Below are 17,976 nucleotides of genomic sequence, written 5' to 3'. Positions count from 1 at the left end.
GGAAGGAAATACATACTAAGGAAGTCAATGCGGCTGTCCGTAGTGCCCAGCCACAATTCATGACACTTTGTATTCTGCCGCGCCGCGGAGCGCTATTTGTATAATTGATTAGTTTATTTGATAAAGTATGAATGCGTGAGTCTGGTGTGCATTAATCTACTATTCTCTGTCGTAAGTGCGTCGCGTAACCGCGCCGTCGGCGCCTCTGGTGCGCGACGCCCTTCAGGCAGAGTTTGTTACGGCCAAGATCGGATTTAGATAATTTCTCTTCTATTCCGGAGATTGCTGCTGCGAGATGAAATAGGTGAGTGACGAAAAGGCATCCCTGCGGGATAATGCGCATGTGTGTTTGATGTTCTAGATGGAGAGCAGTTTATGCTTAGCGTGATATTTCTTCCAGAATATAAAAGGGGACTGATTGTCGATTTATTCAAGTAGCTTATTAATGCTTGAAATTCTATCACTCCAAATTGATGCTTAAGAATTCTATAGAAGTGCTTAAGCCGGAGGTTCTTCCGCAATGAGAATGCAAATATTAGAAAACCGGTCACTAGTTTAGCTGGGGGATATTAGGGAGAGAGAAACGGGGAACTTGTAGGTGAATTACGTGCAAACGCCGTAGTTATTGGCGAAATCCAGCGGATCGTTTTTAAGCATAAATGTGTGGGCTACTTTTGCATCCGAATGTTAAACGGACTACGAAATATAATTGTGACCTCCGATTGCCAGAAATCGGGTGGCAGGTGTAATGTTGATTGCAACCGAGCGCTGCAGCCGTCTAGATTAGAGAGATTGCTTGGTTTATAACGTGATAATTTAAGCATATTCATCAGGCAGAATCATGCTGTTAAAGCTGAAAAAGGCAGAATTATGAGGAGATGAAAGAGCCGTTATTAGACGTTTTTAGAAACGTTCTAATGTCCATTTCATTAGGGCTGGTATGGATGTGCTTAACAGGGAATTGCTCTGTGATTTCTGGTGTAGTGTTGGTGGACGGCTAGTGAGGTTGTGGGAAGGGAGTGCCGAGATCGGCTGTGCTCCAGCAGACGAAACCTGGAATGAGAAATTCCGAAAATTAGGTCAGTTACAAACGTAATTCAGTAAAAGCATAAACATATTGACAAAAGTCGACAAGTAATTTCTATTTTATAATAGAAAATAATCAGCAGTAGCTGCGAGCTTGTAAAAATGAGAGGGGGAAAAAGCAATGATACGCAAGGTAGAGGGGCGGGGTACGTAGCCCGTATGTGGTAAGGATCGCTGAAAGAGGAGGACTGGAGTGTGCACTGGAATCGGGAGCTGCAGTCTGGAAGAGGTGAGGTGGGATTCCCAAGAGTTGCTTTATTGTCCGGGAGATTGGTTTTATCCGTGTTTAGAATTATGATTCCTGCAATATGTCCAAATCCAATATTGCTTTTTAATCCTTTCCTTGATTCTCCGGGGAGGCGGAGAGATTGCGGGTTTAATGCCTGTTTAGGATAGGGGGTGTGGCAGGAGCGTGTTATGTCCTGGGGGTGGCGGTGAAGACGTGGATTCGCAAGTGTTTTGGGTTTAATGCAGCGGCTTTGAATTGTGGTCCCGGCGTCTAGGAGTTTGGAGGAGTTCAGTGACAGTCGTTGTTGGATATGAGTGACACATGATGATGCTGGAGAAGGTACGTAGCGGAGCTGGGGATTGCATTGTGATCTGGCTGGAGTGGATAGGCCTACGGCCTCTCGTTGGAGCCTCGGTCTCGAGCTGACTTTCATTCTGGGCTGGTTGTTGTTAAGACGGGGCTGGTGTTTCAGGGAGCGCGGAGCTTTCTTTCTTGTATGTAGCTGCGCTGATGCTGTTGTGATCTCCGCCGCCGTCGCTGTTGTTGTTGTTTTGTCTTTTTTTTTTGTAGTTGCTGACGATGGTATTAAAAGTGGTGTGGTATTGTAGTTGAAGAATAGTAGGAGATGTGGAGGATCCGTTTTGTCCGTGAGTAACTTTTGGAGGAGCTAGAGCGGACCTGTCGTTTGTTTCTTCGGAAAACGAAGATAAGGGAGTAATGTCTAGCTAGGCTACTTATAGTGGGTTAGGATAGATCTGATTGGCTAACTAATGAGTGTAGATAGGTGGCCAGCTGCTGTCAATTATATCACGTGCTCCTCTCGAAATTAGTTTAAAAACTTCACGTAAGTTACCCAATCCTGGGGCGTCAAACTCTTACCAACGTTTGGTGCCTAATGAACATACAACTAAGAATATCGGACCCAAGAAAATATCAAAACCTAAATTACATCCCAACTAATAAAATGATCAGCTAAAAACATTAATGGTAAAATTGGAATAATCAAAATTGTAGTCAGAATGAACTCGGAAGTTAAAACAAATCTTAATAGATTTTAATAAACAACACAATTAAGCGCTGATCAGAAGCACAAGAAAAGGCCTACACACATTTAACCTTCGACCATTCATCAGATTCCGTCGTTGGGCTGACAGAATGCAATCTTACAATCATGTTATGTCGTATCATGATTCATATTTTCCATCCTAAAGGCTTTAGTTTTTGTATAATTTTATAAATATACACTGTAATGCTTTTATTAATTAATAGTTGCCCAAAGCTACAAGCAGTGGAACATGAGACATGTTTTAAAATAATGTCAAACATGTTTATTAGCGGCGATGCAGTGGCGCAGTAGGTAGTGCTGTCACCTCACAGCAAGAAGGTCGCTGGTGCAAGTCTTGGCTGGTGTAACGACGGGGGTGGAGTGACAGAGACAACTGGGGTAAGATCCAATGTGCAGGTTTATTCGGCGTCAGGCAAGCAGTGATCAAACAGATACAAATCATATGTGCAGGCAAATCCAGAATCGTAGTCAGTATAACAGGCAATACGTCGTAAGGCAGGCGGCTAAACAGGATAATAAAGGTAAACAAGGCTAGGGTCTAACACGGAGAAACAAGACAGGGTAAACGCATTGTAATGTCACTGGTGGTAAACAAGACTCGGCAAACTGGATGGGTGCATGAGAGGCTTATGAATGGTGTGTTATAAGTTTCTGACAAGGTTCAGCTGGTGAGTGTAATCAAGCTAGATGAATGAGCAGGCGTGAGTGTGACCGGAGAGGATGTATGCATATGTAGTCCAGGAAAAGGCGGAAGTGTAGTCCATGGTATACGTGTGAGAACCAGCGATCTCTGGCGAACGATCGCTGGTTATGTGACAGCTGGGTCAGTTGGTGTTTCAGTGTGGAGTTTGCATGTTCTTCCTGCATTTGCGTGGGTTTCCTTCGGGTGCTCCGGTTTCCCCGCACAGTCCAAAGACATGTGGTACAGGTGAACTGGGTAGGCTAAATTGTCCGTAGTCTATGAGTGTGTATGGATGTTTCCCAGTGATGGGTTGCAGCTGGAAGGGTTTTCGCTGTGTAAAACATATGCTGGATAAGTTGGCAGTTCATTCCGCTGTGGTGGCCCCAGATTAATAAAGGGAATAAGTTGAAATGAAAATGAATGAATGAATGTTTAGTAGCACTATCATTAGACAAAACTAGTTGTATTCATTTCAGAAATGTACTGTATGCAATTTCCAATTACGGCTTTATTTAAAATCTATATGAAGGAAAGAGTATTTGTTTGGGATTGCTCTGCCAATATTAATATGGTTTTATGATTGTAGTCAATGCATAGCAAATGTTGATTTGGATTTTATTAAATGGTCACTTTCCCCTTTTATTTGAATTGGTTTTTGGTTTAAATCAAATTGATACTTTCACTAATATTACGAAGCAGTAAACACTGTTTTTTCTGCTGCTCAGATGTGAAACTGTAAATGTAAATCTAACGATATCAACAATAATTATAATAAAAAATAAAAATAATTAGATTTAATTAAAATTCAAATACAAGTGACAGTGTAGCTTTAAATCTGATATTTGACAGATGACATTTTAAGACATTTACGGACCCGCAGGGACCCTTGGATATTATGAAAAATGGATTTTATTCCTACCCGCTGCCTTTGACGAGTAATCAGCCACATGACAAATGTTACCAGCAACTAAGTGCCCAGAAGCCAAGATGGCAGAATACAGGTCACATACCTCTGAGGGGCCTGCCATTGCTGGCCAGCTGCCATTAAGATGAATGGGAATGTTAATGGAAAACAGCATCTGCAGGCATTATAGACTTCCTTAGACAGAACATGTGAAATTTGTACAAAGATGTTTCATTATTTAAAGTTGTGCAATCTATATTTAAGACCATCTAGTGTAAACTGTGTTTGAGAGTATACTGTAAGTGTCCATTGTCTGTTTTTTAATTGGATTAACTAAATTGGCTGTAGTGAGTGTGTGTGTGAATGAGAGAGTGTATTGGTGTTTCCCAGCATGGAGCTGGGCTTTGGCTGGAAGTGCATCTGCAACATAAAACATGATTCATTCTGCTGTGGTGACCCCTGATAATTCAGGATCTAAGCTGAAGGAAAATGAATGAATGAATGAATGAAGGTCTCCAGGGATTTTACATAGGTTTTACAACCAGCTTTGGATCAGGATTCTGGATTGGCCAGTGTTCTGCTTCAAGAAACTTGCTTACTGTGTCAAACAAAGTCATTTTTCATCATTCGTCTGAGGGCAAAAAAAGTTTGAAAAGACTGAAGTGATGGTATATTGTTTTCGAATGCTGTGCTTGCATTGAAGGATACGGATTTCTGCTTTCCAATCCGTCTCATCATGGTCCACCGTTTATCCTTTTAATCATCCTGTTTCTCAGTATTTAACTGTGAATTGATTTTAATTAATTGATTAATTAAAAGTTAACACATTGCTTAATATAAGAATGTTCAGTGCATTTGCCTGTCTCTTTATACCTATTTTCAGGAGCCAGCAAACTAGGTCAGAGGTCATGGAGACCTTGAGTGGAACTGAGGGCTGAGGACTGGAAACAACTGTTTCTATTGTTATTTCTAGGAGTTAATACTGTCTAAAATTTCTAAAGTGATTTTGCTATTTTCACGGTTAAATCTTTTAAAGTGATTCTACTTTTTATTTAAGATAGACTTTGTGTAGTAAGAATATAACTGCCTGAATGTAGATTATACCAGTTTTTAACCAGTTTCGATAAAGACGGCTGACAGTACAGTCAGCCTTGGATAAGAAACAGATTATACTTTGTGTGTGTGTGTTCTATTTGATTGTTGATCCATTTCACAGGTCTGGAGTCAGCTCTAATCAGTCTAAAGGATGTCTGACGTTTATGTTTAGATATTGTTCAGAATTGTACGCACAAACCACACGTAGAAATGTTCCTAGTTTATCTGTGTTTTAACCAATCAGGTTAGAACACCTATATGTGTAACGCAGTTAATGACGTTATGTGAGAGTATAATTGTTATTGATTGGTGATTGTAAGCAGAGCGGCCTAGGAACTCATTGTGAGTGTTGAAGCTGGCTTCTGCGAATGAAACTGCAAACTTTCTTCAGTAAACTTGATTTATTTATTTAAATCTCTGACTCCGGCTCTTCTTCATCTACCAAGACTGGTCATTCTTTGGGTTAAACTGTAAACTATCCCTACAGCATATACACCATTAAAGACGGTGGCTGAGAGAAAATAACAGTTTCATCAACATCTAAAAAACAACTTCTCTGTGAAGTGTCACCACAGCATGTCACATCTTTACATTATTTTCTATTTGCCATAAACAGACTAGGCACAGGACGATAGCTGGTTTCAAGGTTTACAATGATTTGGAAAAGTCAAGGTTTTAAAACCTCTAAAGTAATTTCAAGAGTTCACACTTAGACATTGTTTGACAAATGTTAGCAGGTTTGGCATGCTGACCCGAGAGAGAACCCTGAGCTCTGTAATAGTTGAGCCCAGGGCTCCCGCCTGGTCCATAGAGCATGTAAGGGGAGTACGAGATCAGGTGGTACTCGAGAGCTCCCAGTGGTAAAGGAGGCAAGGAGGAGAAGGGGTGGATGGGGGGTTTCTTTGGAAAACGAAGGTAAGGGAGTAGTTCTAGTTAGACTACTTATAGTGAGTTTGGATTAGTCTGATTGGCTAACTAATGATTGTATGATTGTTGACCAGCTGCAGTCAATCATATCACGTGCTCCTCTCGAAAATAGTTTGTGAAACTTCACCTATTATACTTTTCCTATGGTATCCATAAGGCTTTTTATGTGGCTGTTTTTTATTTGTTGTAAAGAAAAATGTGTTTTTGAATCTCATGAAAATAGCAGAGGTCACTGATTTATTTTAATTAATTAGCCTGCCATGTTTACTGTTCTAAAATATACTGCTCAAAAAATAAAGGGAACACTTGGAGTTACATTCTGTTGTAAAAGTTTTCCCTTTATAATTTTGAGGCGAGTATTATAAATGTTTCCTAAAATAAAACATCTTCAACCCAGACATTTAAAAAAGAACATATTTTAGAGCAGTAATGTCAATACCATGATACTGTGAAACTTTTATCCAAGCTTATACCAGCCCATGTCTAGAACAGACATTTAAAAGCCCCGCTTGTGTACACAAACTCATAGATAATTTGTGGCACAATGATGTGGGCTTCGTGTCTGGTACTGTATGTCACCCCCTCTGAGTCTTTAAAATCTCTCTGCAAATGATTATACAGGTGCAGATACATCTGTACCAGATCTGCTACTCCACTCTCCAGTGAATTCATGTGCTCCTGTGTTATGTCTGTGGGATGAGAAATTAATCAGTGGGAAGGATTTGGAGGTCATAGTTTGAAGAGTTCCAGAACACACCCACTGATTGCATAATCATACAGACCAATGGTAGCTCAAAGGTGTTTAGGAGCCAAAACATACTCAAACCAACTCAATTTGAACAGGATTTTGTTTTAAATGATGTACAGTAATTTCAGTCTATTCTTTGATTTTGTTTAATTGTGGTTTATTTCTAAACTAATTTCGAGAGGATCACGTGCTTATGATTGAAAACAGCTTGTACCGCATTAGCTCCGTATATTTGCAGCAATCAGATGAATACTGACACACTACAAATTACCAGAGCTTTCTACTTCAGTCATCTTCGTCTTGAAGAATCCCCCCTTCCACCCCTTCTCCTTCCCTTCTCTGATAGGGCGGCACGGTGGCCCAGTGGGTAGCACTGTTGCCTCACAGCAAGAACATCAGTGGTTCGGCCCTCTCCGAGCCGGTCACCGTTTCGATGCAGAGTTTGCATGTTCTCCCCAGGTTTCACATGGGTTTTCCCCGGGTTCTCCGGTTTCCTCCCACTGTCCAAGGACATACATCATAAGTAAATTGACTACTTCAAAATAACATCCTAAGGCAACTCTTAGTCAGATATATCTTAGCAGTTCACAATTAGAGGAGTTTTCGAGAACTACCAGAGCTCAAACTCTCTTCTCACTCTTCAAACAGGAGGGAGCCCCAGGCTTAAGGATATTCTGAGCTCAGAGCTCTCTCCCGGAACAGCATGCCAAACGCGCTTTATTATCAATCATCAGCCAAGTGTGAACTTTTGAAAGTATACCAGGGCCTTAACAGTGAAATAAGGTTTATCAGATTAAGAAATTTTGCCAGATTAACAGGAACCTGGATGATTTATAAGTGTTCTGATTCTCTAATTTTGATGAGAGCCCTTTTTAATACTGTGCTTCAGATTACTGTATCAGCTTTTTTAGTCCTTGATCACACCAAACTTGTTTTTCTGTGTTGAGAGGTGCCTTTTTTAAATGGTTTTCTGATTGTCCTCACATTTTAACTGCCTGCTGGGCCAACGCGTCTTTCTTTATTGTCCAATCAAATGAAAGCAGTGGCAGAGTTTCCACTCAGGTGACAGCAGTGTTTGTGTTGTCAAGATGACTACAGAGACTTTTAAAGATGGAGGAGAGACTAGTGGTTGCTGTTTCGAGTTATGCGGAGAGCTATGATTTCACAATATGTGAATATCACAATGTTATAAAATATTACAATTATAGCAATATCAACAGCAGCGTTCGCACACAATATGCAGCTAATCTGTGCACTTCTGTTTTTTTTTTTTGGCAAAAAAAATAAAAATCCAGTGACATGCACCTTGCTTTTTAAGAGCTGAAAAGTGCATTTGCTGTGATTTAGATTTTATTCTGCTGTCCAGAGCTGAGTAAGTGATACAAGTTTCACATACTATCAGTTTCATCTGTCCATCAGTTTTCATATAAATTTTTCATGTGTTTCAGCGGCTAATTTCTATTATGCAGAGAATTTTTAAAGGGTTATTGAAAGGACAGGAAAGAGAGGCTTAACTTAAGGCTTTATCTAAATGTCATCATACTAATGCTATCCTCGCTATGGCATTTTTAAATAATTGCTTTACCTTTAATAGCATGTTAAACAGAACACTAATTTGATGTAAACAAAAAACAAGGCAAAAATAACTTTCAGAGGTATGATGTACAGTATAAAGATTAAATCAAGTCATGCGCAGACCCTGAAGCGTCGGTATGAAAAACAACATGAATGATGTTTCATGTACAGTAAGCTATGCACAGATGAATGTGAGATGCATATTTCATGAGGAATCTGCTGCTAAGTGGAGAAACGTGTGAATGTATTCCAGTGAGAAAGAAAAACTAGTTCAAAGAAAAAGGAGAGAAATAAACCAAGAAACAGACGCACCTAGAGTAATGGTTTAAAGAGAATTTGACAGAGCGTTTGTGTGTTTTTGCATTAATGCTTTCTGACAGCAGACTTATGTGCGGTCTTTAATTGTGCCTGCGGCAATGCTTGTTATTGTTACTGAGCATATTTTCCTTTTGGGTGTTTGTGAAGGTGCTGTGAACAATAAATATGCACCACAAACCCAAACATGTTCAGCATCTGAGACCCACATTGGCTTTTTAATGACATTTTTATTGAAGAATTAATTATTAAAAATAAAGGAATTACATTAATTCAGTCCGCTTATGAATTAAACAATATGCATATTTCAGTCAGTCATTTATAAATGAAAAAGGCTAAATAAAATTATGTAGTATTAATAAAATTAATTACCAGGTCAATATGTCATGATATGTCAACGTCATCAACAAATCCCAGTCCTTTTCTTTAAGTATGTATCTTTTTATGAATGACCAATATATTAAGAGATACAAAGCTCATCATTTTTGTTAATTGAGACTATAATGATTTATGCAGCAATAGAAGAGAAATCTTTGTTTTCCCAAAGAACCTTGATCCGTTCTTTAAAGGATCATTTGTTTTTCTTCATGTAAAGAACATTTTTGCATATGTTTAAGGCAGCGGATGCCCTTCCAGCCACAACTCAGTACTGAGAAACACCCATGCACTCTCAAATTCACACACTATGGCCAATTTAGCTTGCCCAATTCACCTAAAGCACATGTCTATGGATTGTGGGGGAAACCGAAGTACCTGGAGGAAACCCACGCAAACATGGGGAGAACATGCAAACTCTACACAGAAATGTCAACTGGCCCAGCCAGCTCGAAGCAGTGAACTTCTTGCTGTAAGGCAACAGTAATCACTGAGCCACCACCCATCTAAAGAACAGTTTGGATGTTAAAGTTTTTTTACTGAACCATCAATGTCAATTAAATACCTTTGTGTTATGCGTGGAGAACACTTCTCCAAACTGGCCTAAAACACAGTTGTTCAACCAATTGCAAACCCTGGGATCAGCTGGCCAGTCAAAGCACTCTTGACTGTCTCTGATGGAGATTTTTTTTGGTCTTGAAAAAAAAAAAAAACATATTCATGCCATAATAATAATTACTGTAATAGGGTAAATGCAGGGCAAAGCAGTGGCACAGTAGGTAGTGCTGTCGCCTCACAGCAAGACGGTCGCTGGTTCGAGCCTCAGCTCAGTTGGCGTTTCTGTGTGGAATTTACATGTTCTCCCTGCGTTCGCGTGGGTTTCCTCCGGGTGTGTTTGTGATTGTGTGTGTGGATGTTTCCCAAAGATGGGTTGCGGCATCCACTGCATAAAAACTTGCTGGATAAGTTGGCGGTTCATTGCGCTGTGGTGACCCCAGATTAATAAAGGGACTAAGCCGACAAGAAAATTAATGAATGAAGGGTATATGCTGAAGTGTGTGGAAAGACTTTTAATTTTTCAGTTACCCGGGTTTCTGTGAACTGTATGCCGTAACGAAATCTGCCAGTTTAAGGTCTGTTTTCCTTAAAAATCAACAGTCTTCATTGCTATCAGTGTGTGAAGAGTGGGAGAAGAGGGTTGCATTGGCAATCCAACTCAATGGGCAGCACATTAACCGCATTTTATAAGTGGTCATAAACTTGTAAATAACTCATGAAAGAATAAAGTTACTTTAAAACCACACCATTATTTTTCTTGTGAAATTCCCTATTTGAGGTGTCAAGTGACCCTCTTCCTACTGAAACAGCTAAAGTTGAAAGCAAGATGGCCGACTTCAAAATGGGCACCATGGTCACCAGCCATCTTGAAAAGTTTGCACCCTCACATATACTAATGTGCCACAAACAGGATCTTAACATCACCAACCATTCCTATTTTATTAAGGTGTATCCATATAAATGGCCCACCCTGTACTTACATTACAACATTGATGCTGTAAATGGAATCATTTGAAATTGAAAAAAATCAGATTAACTGTTCACTGAAAGCTGATCGACATGGGAAGAAACAATAGTTGTGCAAATACCCTCCTATGAGATTCCTACTCATAAAATGTATTCTTGTAGGCTACATTTACAATTTGACAGTTTTGGGAATGAGAAAACAAAACAAAAGAACAGACATAATTCAGAGTCTGAAGACGTGAACAACATGGTAGAACAGGGGTTCTCAATCTTTTCAGCCCACGACCTAACATCCCACACGCACCAATAGGCTCAAGTCTATTCTTCGTTTAATTTTGGAAAACATCAACCTGAAACCTTTCCCCATATTCATTCGTGGCCTTTAATTTTAATGTATGTAAAAAAGCTGTGCAAAACTTGTAAGAAAGTTTAACCTGGGGCCTAGAAACAATCAATCTGTTGCATCCGATGCTATTGCTATGTCTTAATATAACGAAATCACCTTATAAGTAGTAACCCAATGGAGAAAAAAAAAAAAAACAATTGAAATAGTAATTGTCACGGTTGTGGTGGGGAAAAGGAGCGAGGACTCAAGTGCAAAGAAACAATGGGTATTTATTAATAATAAAATAAAAATAAAAAGCAAAACAAAACTACCCCGAGGGGGAAAACATTAACAAAACACACAAACTTGGCTCAACAAGAACAAGGCAAGACTGGATCAGGAACACGGGGAGTGTAGACAACGAACTGGCAAAGGACTGAAAACATGAGGGGGATTATAAAGCAAAAAAGTAAATTGACACACAGGTGAACACAATTAACTAATAATGGGTTGACAAGGAGGGTGGGACTAGACAATAGACGGGAGAGCGCATGACACAGAGAGAATACAAGCCATGCGCTCACATAACACAACACTGAAGCACACGACAAAAGCACGTGACCACAATGTAAACACCGAGCCACGTGCTTTGACAAAAGACGCAAGACACGAGCACACGATAGATAAACACCTTACCGTGCGCTCACGCATAAGCAACGCGCATGCTTCATCTCAGCGCCAACCAAAACTGAAACCAACTAGACGGAGGCACCGAGAATAAAGCAGCGCGCTGCTGACAGAACAAACACAAACACTAGTACAAGAGCGCGCGCGTCTGAGGGACGCAGAGCGTGCGCGGCCACATCATGTGGCAGCGCGCACACTCTGCGTACACCCACGACAGCGCGCGCGCACACAGAGACAGAAACAGGACCAGACATTGAGTAGTGTCAGAGCTCTGCCACCAAAACAAGAATTTACAAGACCAAAGTGGCAGAACCCTGACACTAGCCCCCCCCAAAAGGGACGCCACCTGGCGTCCCTAAAGGGAACATCCAACAAGGTACAAGACAGACAAGAAACACTACAAGACAACAAAACAGGCAACATCAACAGACACAAGACAGGGAGGTGAACAGGCAAGACGACATGAAGGGAGGGAGGGAGGGAAGCCAAGCCAGACCCAACAAGACAAACAAGGGAGGGAAGGGAGGGCAAGACCAGGGAGGATCAGGAGGGACAGTCCAGGGTGGATTCAGTGGGTCAGGGGCCCCGGCAGGGAGCCAGGGTGGAGCCGGAGGGTCCGTCCAGGGTGCAGGGAGGAAACTCCAGGAAGGAGCAGGAGGGACGACCCAGGGAGAGTCTATCAAGGGAGACAAGGCAGGAGGTCGGTGGGGAGCCGGCTGGGCTGGAGACCAGAGGGGAGCCGGCAGGGCAGGAGACCAGAGGGGAGCCGGCAGGGCAGGAGACCAGAGGGGAGCCGGCAGGGCAGGAGACCAGAGGGGAGCCGGCAGGGCAAGGTGCCGGGCTGGGACCGGCAGGGCGAGACGTCTGGGTGGCGCCGGCAGGGCAGGGCGCCGAGCTGGGGCCAGCTGGGCGAGACGTCTGAGTGGCGCCGGCAGGGCGAGACGTCTGGGTGGCGCCGGCAGGGCGAGACGTCTGGGTGGCGCCGGCAGGGCGAGACGTCTGGGTGGCGCCGGCAGGGCAAGGAGCCGGGATGGGGCCGGCTGGGCAAGACGTCTGGGTGGCGCCGGCAGGGCAAGACGTCTGGGTGGCGCCGGCAGGGCAAGACGTCTGGGTGGCGCCGGCAGGGCAAGGAGCCGGGCTGGGGCCGGCTGGGCAAGACGTCTGGGTGGCGCCGGCAGGGTAAGGCGTCTAGGAGGCGCCGGCTGGGCAAGGCGTCTGGGTGGTGCCGGCAGGGCAAGGAGCCGGGCTGGTGCCGGCAGGGTTAGACGTCTGGTTGATGCCGGCAGAGCAAGGAGCTGGGCTGGGGCCGGCAGGGCAAGACGTCTGGGTGGGGCCGGCAGGGCTAGACGTCTGGTTGATGCCGGCAGGGCAAGGAGCCGGGCTGGGGCCGGCAGGGCTAGACGTCTGGTTGATGCCGGCAGAGCAAGGAGCCGGGCTGGGGCCGGCAGGGCGAGACGTCTGGGTGGTGCCGGCAGGGCGAGACGTCTGGGTGGTGCCGGCAGGGCGAGACGTCTGGGTGGTGCCGGCAGGGCGAGACGTCTAGGTGGTGCCGGCAGGGCGAGACGTCTGGGTGGTGCCGGCAGGGCAAGACGTCTGGGTGGCGCCGGCAGGGCAAGGAGCCGGACTGGGACCGGCACTGAGCTGCGCCCAGGGGCTGGAGCCGACACTGGAGGGCGCTCTGGGGCTGGAGCCGACACTGGAGGGCGCTCTGGGGCTGGAGCCGACACTGGAGGGCGCTCTGGGGCTGGAGCCGACACTGGAGGGCGCTCTGGGGCTGGAGCCGACACTGGAGGGCGCTCTGGGGCTGGAGCCGACACTGGAGGGCGCTCTGGGGCTGGAGCCGACACTGGAGGGCGCTCTGGGGCTGGAGCCGACACTGGAGGGCGCTCTGGGGCTGGAGCCGACACTGGAGGGTGCTCTGGGGCTGGAGCCGACACTGGAGGGCGCTCTGGGGCTGGAGCCGTTGTGGTGGAGGAGCCCTTTCTCCTCCGACGCTTCCTTGGTCTGGGTGGCAGGAAGCTGGCCACCTCTTCAGACACTGCAGTGTACTCCACTGCCTGCAGGACTGGTGCAGTGTCTGATGCGGGTGCCTCAGTAAGTGATGCTGCAGCCAGGATGGTAACTGAATGGGCTGCAGCAGGTTCGGTCACCTCTGGGTGGGCGACAGGCGAGGCTGACCCGTTCTTTCTCCTACGTCTCCGTTGGTGGGTCATCGGAGGACTGGGGATTTGGCAGTCTGTAAGTGGGAGGGGCGGTGGACCAAGTGGAGGCAGGCCACCATTTCCCTGGCTGTGGTAGATATAGCTCACAAACTGCCAGAATGTTAAAATCCCCAGCATTCCCATCTCCCAGGCCTGAAGGGGGCTGTTGAGTCCAGCGTTGAACGCCTCCTTCAGTGCAGTGTTTGTAGATTCAAGCCCCTCTGCAGCGTAGATGAACTGGTATGCAAACTCCTTCACTGTAGATACCCCTTGATGAAGACCAAAGAGTTTGCCCAAACGTTCCTTCTGCTGGCATGCAGAGGGACGTGAACTGGGAGATGGGAAAAGGAAGATACCCATATTTCTGCTGAGTCCTCTGTTATGGCCAGTTCGTACTGTCACGGTTGTGGTGGGGAAAAGGAGCGAGGACTCAAGTGCAAAGAAACAATGGGTATTTATTAATAATAAAATAAAAATAAAAAGCAAAACAAAACTACCCCGAGGGGGAAAACATTAACAAAACACACAAACTTGGCTCAACAAGAACAAGGCAAGACTCAGGACAAGGATCAGGAACACGGGGAGTGTAGACAACGAACTGGCAAAGGACTGAAAACATGAGGGGGATTATAAAGCAAAAAAGTAAATTGACACACAGGTGAACACAATTAACTAATAATGGGTTGACAAGGAGGGTGGGACTAGACAATAGACGGGAGAGCGCATGACACAGAGAGAATACAAGCCATGCGCTCACATAACACAACACTGAAGCACACGACAAAAGCACGTGACCACAATGTAAACACCGAGCCACGTGCTTTGACAAAAGACGCAAGACACGAGCACACGATAGATAAACACCTTACCGTGCGCTCACGCATAAGCAACGCGCATGCTTCATCTCAGCGCCAACCAAAACTGAAACCAACTAGACGGAGGCGCCGAGAATAAAGCAGCGCGCTGCTGACAGAACAAACACAAACACTAGTACAAGAGCGCGCGCGTCTGAGGGACGCAGAGCGTGCGCGCACACTCTGCGTACACCCACGACGGCGCGCGCGCACACAGAGACAGAAACAGGACCAGACATTGAGTAGTGTCAGAGCTCTGCCACCAAAACAAGAATTTACAAGACCAAAGTGGCAGAACCCTGACAGTAATGGTTTATTATTTGCATGCTGTTGTTTTTTTAAATTGTAACTATTAACTACTTTTTGTCTTCTGTAGGTTATGTATAAAATATCAACATTAGAAACATTAGGGAACAATTTTAGATAAATCTGTGGTTATTCAAAAATAGTTGTTGCTAGATCGGATACGTTTGTGGCCAGAAGTTAACGAGAATTATTTCTATTATTTATTAAATTTCCCATGTATTGTAATTTTATTAACGTCTACCTCCATCCCAACCCTAAACCCAACCATCACAGTAATGTAAAAACAGTAGTTGTACCGAGTATTATTCATGTTATCCATTAAATTCCCAATAAATTGTTTTTTTTTTAATGTCTACCTCCGCCCCCAACCCTAAACCCAACCATCACAGTAATGTTAAAATATTAATTTTTGGTATATTATTGTTAAATATTAACGTGCATATCGCACTTCCGGCTGGCTGCATATCCGATGTAGACTTTTCCTTCAAAAATATAATTGTCAGCGGCTTACTGACAAATTTTTGTTAAGCTACCTTGTTTTCCTCAATTTAAATACACAAATCTTTAGTCCTTTTTATTTATATATTTGTTTAATTGTGAATGATTCTTCACCTAACACAATTACAACCCAACTAAAGCGCAGCATCTATCCCAGCAGGCACACAACACCATAAAACGTTAATATTGGTTAGATTTAGGTCGTGATGTCGGGTGACCAAAATTCAATGACTAGCCAGTGTCTTAGGACAACAACATTTTGATGTAAAATAACGACGTCAAATGACAGGGATATTTGGTTGATTTTAGGTTGTGTTGGAAAGTGACCAAAATCCAATGTCGAGCCAACATCTTAAACCAGCATCATATTGTTGTCAAAAAACTGACATTTATTTATCAGGTATGGCAACCAAAATCCAATGACTGATAGACGTCATTATGGTAATGGCCACACAACGTCAAGCTGTAACATATTTAGATGTTTATATTCGGTTGTTCTTAGTTTGCGATATTGTATTCTGACGTCAACTTGATTTTAACATCCACCCAAAATCCAACATCCCTCGTGCCCCGAAGATGGGATAAAACGTGAACCTGACATCATGGTGATGTCCTGTGCTTGGTGGGAAATCACAAAAACACACCATTTTTTGTTACAGTTTGAATATGTTATGATCACCTGCAGTGATGCGCTTGCAGGCTGCTGGAGAACACACTGTCATTCTACTGAACTACAACTCCCATTATGCCCTGCAGTCATACACCTGTTTCAGTTCACCTTCTGATTACACACAGTTGGTGCTGATCATGACTGGTTACATGGACTATATACAATACACACCACTCACATACACATCTTGGCTGAGTCTTGTTTCCCTGTAGTGAGCATTTCAAAGTGGTTCCTGGATTGTCTAGCTGTGTTTTGACCCTTGTTTGTTTCACTGTTTATGTTTGTTTTTCCGCCCATTACACTGACAATGCTTTTGTATTATCTGCATGCTACAGTCTGTCCCATTTTTGAACCTTGCCTGTCTGACCATTTCTAATAAAAGCAGCTATTTGGATCTGACCCCGGTTGTCAACAACAATTACAGAAAACATTGCTGTAGTACATACAGAAAATAGATTTCTTTTGGCCAGCTGATCAAATGTAATTTCTAAAAACAAGCAGAAGTAAAAACAGCAGACATCTGGACTCTCTCTTTCTCTCTCTGTCTTTGTGTGTGTGAGTGTATGTACGTGTGTGCGTGTTACTAACAGGGCACCACTACTGCCGCTAGGTCTGCCTCAGGCGGTCTCTTTCATTTGTGATTTTCCATTTTTAATTAACTCCTCAAGTTTGTTAACACAGCATCACATCACATCCCTGAGCTTTTTTTTTTTGTCACAAGCTGTTTTTTTTATTTTTTATTCTGTTCAGGTCATTAAACAGTTTTTTTTTTTTTTAAGAAAATTATGATTGTTTTACACTCATTTCTAAAATATGCAAATAAATTATGTTGCTTTTAAAAGGTTAATAGAGAATGAGGATTGTATTAATACATGACTGAAATATAAAAAGGAAATAACATTTCATGATCATTTAAAACTAACCTTATTAAATCATGCTATTCTTTAGAATAAATTAATTGAAATGTTTTAAGGGAGATCTGTGACATAATGCTGGGCTGACTTAATAGGTTAATAATCCAAAAATGAATATTCTGAGTAATTATTTACTCACCCTCTTTTCACTCAAAATGGTCTTTGTTCTACTCTAAAACACAAACGAATAAAGCCTGAGAGATTTCAATCCTTTTTGAAAGTTCCTTTGTTGAAACTTTGTTGCATAACAGATTACTAAAAACTGAATTTATATAACAACCAGTAAGTGTTATTTAACCAGATATGGTTGCCTTTATATATCATATTTAAGGGGGGAAAGACTAAATCGTTTAATTGTTAAAACAGTTTTTGTTCTCCTTAGATTGAAACCGGTTAATTCACAGGATTACTTCTACAAAGCTTTTAAAAACATTTTGAAACATCAACATATTGCTGAAATAAACTTTTAAAAGAGGGACAGAAATCTCTTAGGTTTAATTAAAAATATCTACATATGTGTTTCGAAGAAGAAAAACTAATTGAATGGGTTTGAAACCAGATGCCTCATTAGTGCAGATTTCTGTTTATTCATCGTTATAGGAATGTTTGAATATTTGTGTTATCGACAGACTTCAGCAGATGGTTTCAGTAAATTAATATGAGAAAATAAGACAAAGGCTTTAGCTAAAAGAGTTTATACTGTACTCAAATCAACACATTCTTACCTCTAAATAGTAATAAAAAGAACTCTGAAAAGTTGTAATTCTTCATACATTTAAATCTCAGTTCAGTATAGCAAAATGTATATGTTGGGTGAGTAATTATTAAAAGAATTACTGTTTTGCATAAACTATCCCTTTAAAAATGTGTTTAAAGGAACATTCCACTTTTTTATAACTCTCCTACAGTTAAAAAGGTGAGTTTTACCATTTTTAATCCATTCAGCCAATCGCCAGGTCTGGCTTGAGCACTTTTAGCTTAGCTTAGCTTAGCAT

General features: G+C 42.7%; 2 protein-coding genes and 1 long non-coding RNA gene across 4 annotated transcripts in view; 1 reads left to right on the top strand and 2 right to left on the bottom strand.

Moving 5' to 3' along the window:
* asic4b (acid sensing ion channel subunit family member 4b) overlaps nt 1-17,976 on the bottom strand; it is a 90,313-nt gene that overhangs the window by 30,322 nt on the left and 42,015 nt on the right.
* LOC147843405 (uncharacterized) lies at nt 8,011-16,049 on the top strand. The gene is made up of 2 exons (XR_015493373.1): nt 8,011-11,077; nt 14,900-16,049. It is a non-coding gene; the product is annotated as an uncharacterized LOC147843405 (long non-coding RNA).
* On the bottom strand, nt 11,100-14,245 carry LOC147843406 (uncharacterized). Its single transcript, XM_087256848.1, has 2 exons — nt 13,049-14,245; nt 11,100-12,888 (listed from the first exon to the last, which is right to left on the bottom strand). The coding sequence occupies exons 1-2, from the start codon at nt 14,097-14,099 to the stop codon at nt 12,881-12,883; spliced, it is 1,059 nt and encodes a 352-aa protein (XP_087112974.1). The 5' UTR covers nt 14,100-14,245; the 3' UTR covers nt 11,100-12,880.

Source organism: Danio rerio, chromosome 6, assembly GCF_052040795.2.
Source record: "Danio rerio strain M-AB ecotype USA chromosome 6, GRCz13ab, whole genome shotgun sequence".
Classification (NCBI taxonomy): Eukaryota; Metazoa; Chordata; class Actinopteri; order Cypriniformes; family Danionidae; genus Danio; species Danio rerio.
This window is presented reverse-complemented; position numbering and strand designations above follow the sequence as displayed.

What these genes read in the sequence shown, in the direction of transcription:
- LOC147843406 (XM_087256848.1), bottom strand. Translation starts at nt 14,099, where the DNA reads ATGGGTATCTTCCTTTTCCCATCTCCCAGTTCACGTCCCTCTGCATGC.